This window comes from Mauremys mutica, chromosome 9, assembly GCF_020497125.1.
Source record: "Mauremys mutica isolate MM-2020 ecotype Southern chromosome 9, ASM2049712v1, whole genome shotgun sequence".
In the NCBI taxonomy this organism is placed as follows: Eukaryota; Metazoa; Chordata; order Testudines; family Geoemydidae; genus Mauremys; species Mauremys mutica.
The window spans coordinates 84,006,922-84,019,531 of NC_059080.1; the positions used below are offsets into that span (position 1 = coordinate 84,006,922).

The following is a 12,610-nucleotide window of genomic DNA, read 5'->3' on the forward strand; positions in this document are numbered from 1 at the left end:
TCACTAAAAGGTCACCCCAGCCATTTCTCCCATAGTGATTTTATTTTGCTTAAGTGGTAACAATATATGTTGAAGGATTACAGCTTTTAACTCTTGCCTCCCTGTATGTTTTGGGCTACAGATGACTGCTGATGTCAGGAATATCTTTCCTCGCTATAGAATATGGACATTTTAGGATTTTTTGCCCTTCCCATAAGCATGTAGTAGGTTTGACTTGATTATCTATTTGCAAGTGTTAAGGAAAAGCTCTGATCCTTGGTAAGTTACAAGTAAAAAGAGTCCACTGTCATTCTTGAGAATTATTAGGACCAAAGCTTATCCAAATCTTAAGACGAGGAGTGAGATCAGGATTCACAGTGAGTATTGGTAGAGGATCGATTTCAGCAACACAGAGATTGAAATATTCCTTAAAGCCCTAATTCTTCATGTGAGGAAGAAACCAAAATTAATTCGCCGATGTCACTGAAACCCAGTAGATGGGACGGGGCTAGTGGGAACAGCCCAGTGATTAGTGTTATTACGGACAGGAAGCAAATAAAAGGTAATGCAGGGACTGGTTATCAGTGAGGCAACATCCAAGGGGATGTTTCAACTAAAAGATCTTTGTGTAACTAGTTTAAATGAAATGAAGTTAGTCATTTATTTGTAGATAAATAACTAATGTGCATTTTAGTTCCTGACTTGGTAGCATGTTTTGAAGCTTCCCTCCCCACCAAAAATGTGAGTGTCTCTAAACAGACCCTGAAAAGACATAATATTTGACAACATCCTTTTAAACGGTCTATAAAAAAAGCAAGCACTATGATTGTCTTTGCCTCATACACAAAAAACTTCTGTAATTTCTACTCAAATGCCCGAGACACAGAAGTTATGTTTAGTAAAAACACTAATCCATCTTACCTTTCTTAACTCCACGACAACTTCATTTCGTTGTCTTCTCATAGTCTGAAAAGTTTAAGATAAAATAATTACAGCATATTCCTAATCTGGACCAAGTCATTGTGATGTGATTTAACATGCTTCGACAGCTTTCTAAATATTTTACTTTTAGAAGACATCTTTAATTTTTAAAAAAAATGTAAAAAGAGACTAAGTAACTACTTTCAATTCATCAGTCTGGGATTTTATTTTGAAATAGAAAACTAGCATTAAATACTGATATCTCTCTGTTTCTATTACTTAATACAACACCTACATTATTTTTGCTGTATAATATCTGCTCAACACTTGCATAAATTTCCTCAGTCCTATTTGTCCAAAACACAAACTAATAAAGGGACAATTCAACAACAGGGAAAGTATATGGAAACAAAGGAATAAATTACATAAGGGAGGAAGTGAGGGGAATAAATTGTTTATATCAGAAAACATAAAACCCCATTCTTATAAATATCATTACATGCCAATAAAGAGTATGATAATTCTGTACAGAGCCTTTTATTTCACAATTTTCCAGATAGAACTGTATAGCCCTTTCTGGGTTTGGGTTTTCAGAATACGTTTATTTCAGAGTTAAACTGGACTAGTTGTATTAAAATATTCTAATGTTAAGTTACACTTGTGAAAACTGATGTACCACTTGTAATTATTCACCAGTACTCAAAGAGGCACTTAAAGATTTACAGTAGTTCTTGGGACAAAAAGACTAATGTAACACAGGGAAATAGCTGTTTAAATCAGAGGCTATATCTATGCTACAAGCACTACAGAAGCACAATTATGGTGCTGCAGCTACAGCATTGTGGCGCTGTAGTGCAGACATTTGTTTCAGTAAGGGAAGGGGTTTTTCCATTGCTGTAGTAAATCCACCTTCTTGAGAGGTGGTAGCTAGGTCAATGAAAGAACTCTTCCCATCGACCTAGCAGTGTTTATATCAGGGTATAGGACAGCTTAACTACGTATCTCTGAGCTGTGAACTTTTTATACCCTGGAGTGACATAGCTATGTTTTAGAGCAGATCAGGCCTGAGCTTTAATTTCTTTGGTTGTGCCATGAATACAGCACCTGGTAATTTCTCAGGAACAATACTTATAAATAATTGTATATAATTACAAAATGGTGTGCTTGACACTTTTCTGATTTACCAATGGCATTAAACAACAGACAACATTTGAAAGTTTAAGTTGCAAATGGAATCACTCAAATGTCAGGCAATGCAAATGTTGAGGTTGCTGACACAACTTTAACTATCCTCTTGTGCATATGCATTATGTTTTAATTATAGTATCGATACTATAATTCAACACCTTGAACATACCTTGGATGGTACATTGTGAATGACAAAAATTCTACATAACTTTCTACTAATCCCTGCTTCACTCACTATACATTGTCCAGCCTGTGCAGTGTCCAAACCTACTTTGTTACTGACTTCACAGCTGTGTAAGTCCATCAATTCAGTGGATCTATTTCTAATTTATATTGCGGAAATGGTAAATAAAATTTGATCCATACTTAACTATCTGAAGGACTGTACTATGTTTTTTTATTATGTACACCTTCACTTACAGATACTATTACATATGTAGAATGTCTGCCTTGTTGAATATATGGATTGGCAGATGATTGTGTAATTAAAATACTAGCATACACACAGAGGTAAAAGTGAAGGTTGTGCAGGCAACCTCAGCATTAGCTTTTCCTGGCCAGAATGCTTCACTTTGCAACCTTAATGATTTATCAAGATTTTAGTAAAGTAAAAATAGAGATTTTTAAAAAGAAAAACAAATTTTGTAATATAGATCTATTTATTAGACAGAAGTAGAATGTTCTGTCCTGATACATACTTGGCTGAGGCCAGGGCTCCTGTAGACCAGGCATAGCCTGAGTGCATGCAAAGGCTTCAAAGGAGCCTGCATCTTTCAATATGTATTTGTGAATGTGTCAGATTTTTCCAGATGTTTAAAGTAAAAATTCAAAATTTCACACACTTGTGCATAAACAGATATTAGCATAGGAGATTATTAAGTAGTTTGGTTATTAAATTACTGCACACATGAACAGTTTAGAATAAAGGGCATTGACAAATATTCAACTTAGAAAAAACATTTGTCTGAAAATGGTTTACAAATACATTACAAATACAACTAAAATTACTATAATAGAATGATTAGAGAAATTATTTTCAGTTTACTTTGAGCATTCATCAGTACTTTGTGTGTAGTCAGTTTCACCACATTTCCTGATAAGTCAATTCCTTGTTTCTTTGCATCTTTCACACAGTCACAGAGGAGAGAAACAGTTGAAAATAGAAAATGTGATTGTAAAATTACAGAAATTGGCAGGATGATCTAGGTGCTAATGCAGTACCTGAAAATACTTGTAACTCTTCATTTCATGTTGAATGTCACTAACTATAGCTATTACATATTTTATAAGATCTAGCAAAAATGACAAGATATCAGTTTTTGTTTCTTTCTGTAATGAGATCTCAAGTTGTTTCTTAACAATTTGTTTCTACGATGAATTACAAAAGGAGAATTGAGAACTGTTTTAAATGAGAGAATTGAATGAAGAAAGAATGGCTGACTTGCTCAAGAAGCTGAAGACTTCCAAGCATAAGAACAGAGTGGAAAAGGAGAAGGAAACCATTGGGAGTAAGGTTTATGCAGAGCAGAGGAACTGCCAAAGCTTTAAAGACAAGGACTTGAAGTTTGAATGAGACAGATACAGGTGATTATGGTTTGTATTCTTGGAAAAATAATACGCTTCACTATAATGTACAACTATTTCAGAAGAGCTGGGTATGACACATGACTCAGTTTGTCACCTGTTACTGCTACAGAATGACTTTTCCTTTTTGGCCAGCCAGATGAACAAAACAACGGGGAAGAAAAAATTGCAACATTATTTCCTTCCCATTCCAAGACAATATAATCAAGATCTCTTTGGCCTTTGGATGATTCTTTCATTGCCTGTGGACCAATTCAGAACGAGGCACACAATGAGACGCAAAAAGCAAAAATCATATCTAATGCAATTAAACCATTTGTTCTATTCCCTGCTTCAACTCTCATAGTTAAGTATGTTACAAAATGTTGTTTTTTAAAAAAAAAGATTTTACAAGGAGGTAGAACATAGGAAAGTTATTTTACATATTTGTGTACAAGAAATGAACACTGATAAGAGCATAACAGACATCGGACAAGGATTCAGAAACTATATTGGCTTAATATATCAAAAACACAGCAGAAGACCCTCTGGAGCACAGCTGCATCACCCAGGACAACTGAACAAGAGCCACAGTCTATAAGTACACTGTGTCCTACAACATAAAAGCACCATAGTCTAGGAACAGCAAGTAGGAAGTATATATTTAGAAAGCTTTAAACATATAATATAATAGGGGAATTAATTAAAAACAAGGATTTTTATACTGAAGTTACTAAAATAACTGAATAGGAAATCCAGTTGTACAGCATGGATTTATAGAAGAGTTGATGTGGCAATCCTCAAGGTTAAGCCTACAAAAATGCAATACCTATAAAAATAGACCAACAATAATATTTGACCTTTAACACTACCACTACACTGAAAAAGGATGCTAGTTTCAGGAATATATACTTATTAAATAACTCCAGCTCTACTATCGAAATAAGCTTTTCTCAGCTATTCCACATGACATTAAATGGTAAAGAGAACCAAAGGGAACTGTCTAAAGCATACTGCAAATAGAGTAAAAGAAGGTGACACCTCAATGTGTTTTGAGAACATGAAGCAACAACTTTACTGGACATGTAATACTACTGATAAATTAGCATATGGAAACAATAGTTAGAATTCCGTAATGTGACCTAGTAAGCGGAAAGACAAGAAACAACTGTCAGTTTGACAAAGAATTTGGGTTTCTCTTCTACATCTGAACTGGTGACAAATTAAAACAACATACAGGATGAGAAAGAATTATGATCATCCATTTACATGCTTTTATGGGAATATATGCACAATAGTTGTGAATCAAATATAAGTGATAGCTGATTAAAACTTAGAAAATCTATACAGTGTTTAGTAGTTTGTAACAGTTTTAATTCAAATTTCTTTATTGACATGACATGATACACAGGCATTGACAAAAGTTTCTCTTACAAATACAATCATTTGTTAAACTGATACTAGCACTAATGCAGGTGTCCTCGTCTGGTGGTACATCTCAAACTATAGCTTTCAAACATGCCCATCACTATGGTATCTAGGTGCCAAATTCCTCCCTGATTTGCAGATGTACACCTTCTGTGATATTAGCATTACTCTGCTCTCCTGCAGCTCTATTACTTCTGTTGGAAAGCCAAGACTATACAAGTGATCTCAGGCAGAAGCAGTGCAGCAGACTTTGAGTTCAGGAAATTGGAGGCCAGATCCTCCTGTCGAGTCACTTTATGCCACACCATTGACAAATTACAGACTTAAAGAAGGCATAATTGAGAGAAGGGGGCAACCTTATTTCATGCTGATCCCCAGCAACTATAGCTAATGGAATTTAGAGTAGTTTGCTTTAAGCTAAATTATGGGACTGACCCAGTTCAGAACACAAAAGCCACCTTTGCAGTCCCTTCCTTAACTGTGTGCTTCTAGGCTGCAGCACAGGATCTGGGACTGAAAGTTCAATCTCCAATTTGGGGAACATTTTTAATTTTTTATTGCATATACTTACATATTAGTAAGAAGCAAACAGACATCTTAAAAGGAAAGAAATTTGCCTCCGATGGTTCCCTGATGCCTGCTCCAAATCCAGGATTCATTTTCCCCATCCCTGGCATCTGCCTCCTACAGACTTTTGCCTGCACTCTCTGTAGCATACTCAGGACTAATGTCACTCTGAGGGTGTGCTATGATGGACAATCCCCTACTATCCTCTTGTAATTAGCCAGTTTTCCCCCTCTCAGGCTCAGATATCAGTATTTCATGGGCAAATTATTTATCTGTGTTCAAGATGCCGCTGTCTATCCAGAGATAAGGCAGGCAAATAAAAAAAAAATCACAAGTACTTGCACTGACAAATCTTACACTTAGAGGCAATAGTGGCACCGCTAGATCACACCTCACAGACATGTTCAGACAGCATGATCCCAACACTGATGCCTGACAATTTAAGAGGTTCTTCCTCAAACAAAGGCGACACAATCTTGCCCGTTTGATAAGAGCTCCAGCTGTCATTTAACAAGCTAAATACCAATCAAGATCCTATAGGCAGGTGATTATACCATTCTGGGGTCTTCTTGACAAGAGATCAGGGAAATTTCCATCCTTACTCTAGACCACGGATTTCAAAACAACAGTCTCCCTATGATCTCATTGGGACTGTTAATAGTTACAATTCCCTCTATGTGCATAATAATAAATTAGGTCCTACAAATTAACCAAAGCAATGCTACATTGCAGGAAGAATAGTATCATTATCCAGAGTTGGATACTGTCAACAATTCCAACACTGGCTTACTGTCACCAACTTGGAGTAAGACCCAATATGTAGTTTCAAGAAATACAGGGCTGTACACTGTAGGAGTATCCTCTACAAATGAAGAATTACGAAAGGTCTAAATAGCTCATCCAATACCACCATTAGGAGAGAGGAACTTAAAGCTTTGTTTGGATCTAACCAGTTTATTGTTGAAAGACTCTCAGGTCTTGTCTACAGTCAGTCTGAAACAGTTTAATGCTATTGTGGACAGTGGACTCTGCGATAGCACAAATAGCTCAAACTTTTCTATTTTATTATTGTCCCTCAGTAAACCACTGACTTTCAAAATTTTCCACAAACCACCAATTCTGGAAACTGCCACAGCTGCTTACAGCAGTGGTCTGAGTGGGGTTTCTTTTGTTTCTGCGCTTGGGGTGGCAAAAATGGTAGAGACAGCCCTGCGGCGCAGCAGGAGGTGCGTGCGCAAAAATTTTTTACTGATAGAGGTGCGCGATCCAAAAAGTTTGGAGACCACTCACTTAGGCTTTGGCTACATTTGCACTTCAAAGCGCTGCTGCGGCAGCGCTTTGAAGCGCTAAGTGTAGTCAAAGCGCCAGCGCTGGGAGAGAGCTCTCCCAGCGCTGTCCGTACTCCACCTCCCTGTGGGGAATAACGTACAGCGCTGGGAGAGAGCTCTCCCAGCGCTGGGGCTTTGACCACACTGGTGCTTTGCAGCGCCGCAATTTGCAGTGCTGGAGAGGGTGTGTTTTCACACCCTGCTGCAGCGCTGCAAATTTGCAAGTGTAGCCAAGGCCTTAGAGAGCAATGCAACTGTGCTAGCACAGAGTGGACAAAACTGTAGGGGGTTAAAACATGAATCAACAGAGCTAGCATGGAGACACTGAACTATTTGTACTTAACCTGGTTCTAGACTACTGGTTTAATCCTTTAGGGAATACACAGCCTCAAAATGGTATTAGTGGGGTAAGACCCAACGTTTGGTTTCAAGGCTTACAGAGCTACATCCAGAGGAAGTGCCAGAAATAGAATAGGCTGGTATTTCATCTATACTCACAGTAAATGGAAAAGCAGCTCACCTCTCTGACTCAAAGAAAGCATAAAAGAAAAAAAAAAAGAACAGGCATATGACCCATGCTTCCAGTACAAAAGGCAGGATGACAAGACTAAGGAAGAAGCTTATGTACTGGTCTTACCCGGCTGCCCATTTCATTCCTGGCAGATAGACACACACAGTATTTTATATATATAGTTTTGTTAACACGGCTATGGAGAAAAAAAGATCAGTGTGATAAAGCTTGCTTTTCTGTGAAGGCTGACTTCTTCCTGTAATTTTAAATATTGTCTGCACAGATCCAACTTAACATTTAATAAGCTTTTTCAAGATTTAGGAATTATCGATTTATTATACTTTGTACAGTACACTATTACATATGGCTAATATTGAGATGGTATGCACAAGTAAGAGCTAATATGCTATGACCTCTTTCAGTGGACTGATTTTGAGAAGAGAGATCAGGATGACATTGACAGCAGACTAACTGGAGGAAACAAGCAGGCATAAGTAAAAATCTGTGCAAAGATGCATTTTAGACACTTTCTGAACAATAACAGTGTTATGCATTACTCCTTACAGTCACTAGAACTTCAGCTGAATATGTAAACTGCACGTTTTGAATCAACATCATACATGCATGCTTGTGTATGAAGGACTTTATGAAAGTTTACAAAACACAAATAAAAACCTAGTGCCAACTAATTTTCTGTAGTACTTGAAGTTCATAGGTATAAGGAGCACATGGTTGTGTAACATATGTACACATGTAAGCATGTGAATTAGATATTTTAAAGTTTTCTTTTAGTGTCTATCTAAAACACAAAAATGCTATAAATAAGAAGCCTGTAACTTAAAACTTTCCAATTAAATACAGTCTAAAGTTACTGGGGATTAACAGCTGTACCAATGTGTGACTCTGAACAGAACAAAAGCACAAACTTTTGAAACTGAATCACAAATAATCTTTATTCTCTATTCTTTCCACTACTACATCCTGAACGGTACTTATTCTTTAGTGGTCTCTACACCTACCTATTAATCTGGCATTCACTGAAACAAATGCAAAAGGTAGTTGTGCAATCTGCACAAAACTTTTGGATGTCTTTTTTTGGGTGTTCTACTACGGGACAGAAGACAGACTGAAATTCTGTAATAAAGAAACTAATGGATAAATGGCTAACTTTAGCAGGGGACTACAGTATTGGAATAATCAAATCATTTCTGATGTGAAGAGATGTTTTTCCTGCTAAAAACAATGCAACATCAAATATCAATAAGAACGGCCGTAACAGGTCAGACCAAAGGTCCATCTAGTCCAGTATCCTGTTTACCGACAGTGGCCAATGCCAGGTCCTCAGAGGGAATGGACCTAACAGGCAATGATCAAGTGATCTCTCTCCTGCCATCCATCTCCATCCTCTGACAAACAGAGGCTATGGGCACCATTCCTTACCCATCCTGGCTAGTAGCCATTAATGGACTTAACTGGATAAATTAATGGTGGTTATCTGTTAAATGCTGTTATAGTCCTAGCCTTCAAACCTCCTCAGGTAAGGAGTTCCACACGTTGACTGTGCGCTGCGTGAAGAACTTCCTTGTATTTGTTTTAAACCTGCTGCCTATTAATTTCATTTGGTGAGCCCTAGTTCTTGTATTATGGGAATAAGTAAATAACTTTTCCTTATCGACTTTCTCCACATCAATCATCATTTTATATACCTCTATCATATCCCCCCCCAGTCTCCTCTTTTCCAAGCTGAAGAGTCCTAGCCTCTTTAATCTCTCCTCATATGGGACCCGTTCCAAACCCCTAATCATTTTAGTTGCCCTTTTTGAACCTTTTCTAGTGCCAGTATTTCTTTTTTGAGATGAGGAGACCACATCTGTACGCAGTATTCGAGATGTGGGCATACCATGGATTTATATAAGGGCAATAATATATTCTCAGTCTTATTCTCTATCCCCTTTTTAATGATTCCTAGCATCCTGTTTGCTTTTTAGATTGCCTCTGCACACTGCGTGGACATCTTCAGAGAACTATCCACGATGACTTCAAGATCTTTTTCCTGACTTGCTGTAGCTAAATTAGCCCCCATCATATTCTTGTATAGTTGGGGTTATTTTTTCCCAATGTGCATTACTTTATATTTAGCCACATTAAATTTCATTTGCCATTTTGTTGCCCAATCACTTAGTTTTGTCAGACTTTTTTGAAGTTTGTCACAGTCTGCTTTGGTCTTAACTATCTTGAGCAGTTTAGTATCATCTGCAAACTTTGCCACCTCACTGTTTACCCCTTTCTCCAGAACTAGGTCCAAAAAAACCATCAACAGTTGCTAAAGCAGTTGCAGCCCTTACCAACATTTCACGCTGCAACGAAAAAATGTGATGTATAAACAGTTAATAAATAAGAATGATAGTCACAAGCCTGAGCTATTGTATGAAAAATGATCATCCACAGCAGTTATTTTAAGTACTGAGCATATGTTCCAAGATTTGCTAGAGAGATGTCAGTCTCTAAAATTTAACAAGACTTAACAGCTTAACAAGGTTTTCATTTTGCACAAGACTACTTTAACAGTAGATAAAAAAAACCTCCATCACACTAATGGCACAGTCTACCTGAAATTAATAATTTTTAAACTATTTTTAAACTCTGTACAGTATAACACATATCACTAAGTCCCTCTGCCAATTTTTGTGGTTTTACAAATTTTCCTAATTTAAAATGTTTCTCTCTCAAAGAAGAAAAACAGTGTTAAATTATTATAAAATGCCGAAAACAAACAAGCTAGAAGAAATATTTTCCTCTAAACGCTTTCAATAACAGAAATCTTACTGGTTACTTGAAACAAATATAGGTAAAAAGTTTTCCAACAAGATGGTGATCTTTAAATTGATGTGTCTCTAAGATTTAATCAATAACTAAAACTAGACAGGCTATCACATTCTATTTCTGTGTATTATCCAAATTATAAAGGCCTATGATTTTTGTGGGAAGGATTCAAGACTAACACATGTACAATACGACTTGAGAGAATCAACATTAAGATGCAATGTTTAGGCATCAGAAGTAGTAGTGATTTAAGAGAACTCTGAATTATACTTTTTCATACTAAACATACAGAAGAGAATGAAACGCATGTGGTTTGTTTGTTTTAAATAAAAACCTTCACAATAACACTTCTGGAATTATAATACAGCTTTTTTTTTGTGTGTGTGTGTGTGTGTGTGTAGAGCAACCAGTGAACACCTCATTGGGGAAGGTACTTTCTACACAAAGACAGCAGGAACCCCATTTTCTGAATCCCTTAATATTAAACTAATCATTTATTCCCTGAATGCTTTACACTCAATTATTTCATTATTTGACATCCCCAAACATTTCAGTTAAACAAAAAAGTACAAAATTATATTGGCATATTTCATTGAGTTCAAAATCTAGATATTATTGGATCCTACCTCCTACAGTCCTACCCATGCCTTTGCGTCATCTCAACATTAGATTATGCTATGCTCTACCACACGTTGAGCCCATTCAGAAAGTTAGGGCAGAGAACAGATGCCCACTTAAGTGGTGTTTCATGCAGATAAGATGCCAGAACACTGCCATAATGTTAACTGGCTCCCAATAGTTTCTGTGTGGAGTTCATAAAGCATTCTCTATTAAAATCAGCTCCTTGAAGAAACCCTGAATTGCTTAGGACTGGCTTACTTGACTAATTGTCTCTGTCCCATATGATACTGATGCAGCAGCTCCCATAGCTTAAACAAGGATCACCAATGGCAGGACAATAATAAGGGTCTTCATTGGTCTTCACTACCCAAACTGGGAAAAGCCATATCCTGAATTTGTTAGCCAAACTGTAAATCAGAACTGCTTTCATCACTGTCTGGGAAAGGGATGGACTGATATCCAGATGGTACTTGACACAAATCATAACAGTGCCAAACCAACGTGAGGCTGTACAAAATATATTTCACTGTACTTTAACTGTTTCCATAGTGCTGTAGCTGAACCTGTGTTAGGGCAACGAACAGTTTATAAATAATATTTTGTATTTTAACTATGCACTGCCCTGTTGATACTACACAAATACATTAAATATTGAAACAACTCGGCTGCCGCGCTGGCTGAAGCCTTCCCTCGGGTATATCGCATGTTGACAAGGAGCAGTAAAATAAAGTCCGCGAAGCCTGAAGCAAAGACATAACACGCGCACTAGGCAGAGCTAAGAGTCAGTGCAACTCTCTCCGTGTCAGCGGCTACCAGCTTCTTACAGAGAGAAGGACGAGAAAGGTGTCTCCCCCCGCCACCCCCATATCCACACACCCGTCAACACCCGCCCTGTTCCTCTCCCTGGTGTACAGCAAAGGGAGACACCCAGGGAAGGGAAATGCCGAAAGGCGTTAACTCCCCTGTCAGCGCAGACACTCCCCACTCCGGGCAGCCACCCTCAGCCCCACAGCTGTCCGGGTGAGGAGGGGAAGAAAAGCCCGTTCCCGGCTGGGGAAGCGAAGGGCTCAGCCCGTCCGCGCCCACCCCACCTCAGTAGCTTCCCTTCGCTCGTGAGGAGAAAGGGGAAGACACCCCCGCCCCTCCTCAGCCGGCAGCGCAGGCCTCAGCCCCAGAGCAGGCCCTCGGCTGATGCAGCAGCAGGGAGGCGGTGGTGCCGGGCGCGGGCTTAGGAGAGACGCCAGAGCACAGCGGCCCAGTCCCGCCGCCATGCCCGGCCCCTCCCGCAGGGTGCTGTGGGAACTACCTCCAGGTCGCGGCCTTTGTTCTTGAAGTTCTTCAGCCGTTGGTTATCCAGTTTCTCGTTGTCGGCCATGGCGGGAGAGAAGGAGCGCGGCCTCCTCCCGGGCCTGCCGGGATCCCCTGCCCGGCGCCGCCGCCGCCGCCTCGCTCGCTCGTTCACTCACACTCCCTTCCCGTCCGCGCTGCGGCCTGCGCCACTAGGCCGCCGCCGCTGCCGCCTCCGCACTTCCTGGCTTCCTTCCGGCCGCTCGCTAGCTTCGGCTGCCTGGGCGGCGAAATGTGCCGGTAACCAGCAAAGGGACAGAGCCGAGGGGGGAGGGACGAGGCGAGGGGAGGGGAGGGGAAAGGAGGAGGTAGCCTCGATCTAGGCGGCCGAGGC

The 12,610-nt window shown here is 39.2% G+C and overlaps 1 protein-coding gene across 9 annotated transcripts in view; it reads right to left on the reverse strand.

Moving 5' to 3' along the window:
- The window catches only part of KPNA4 (karyopherin subunit alpha 4), a 103,364-nt gene that overhangs the window by 45,729 nt on the left and 45,025 nt on the right, over positions 1 to 12,610 (reverse strand). For 8 of the 9 annotated variants that reach the window (XM_045030498.1, XM_045030505.1, XM_045030500.1 and 5 more), the window contains one exon: positions 901 to 945. In XM_045030498.1, the coding sequence (XP_044886433.1) occupies positions 901 to 945 (45 nt within the window). Of the gene's footprint in view, positions 1 to 900; positions 946 to 12,235; positions 12,583 to 12,610 lie in introns of those variants that run through there. The other variant, XM_045030502.1, reaches the window with a different exon arrangement.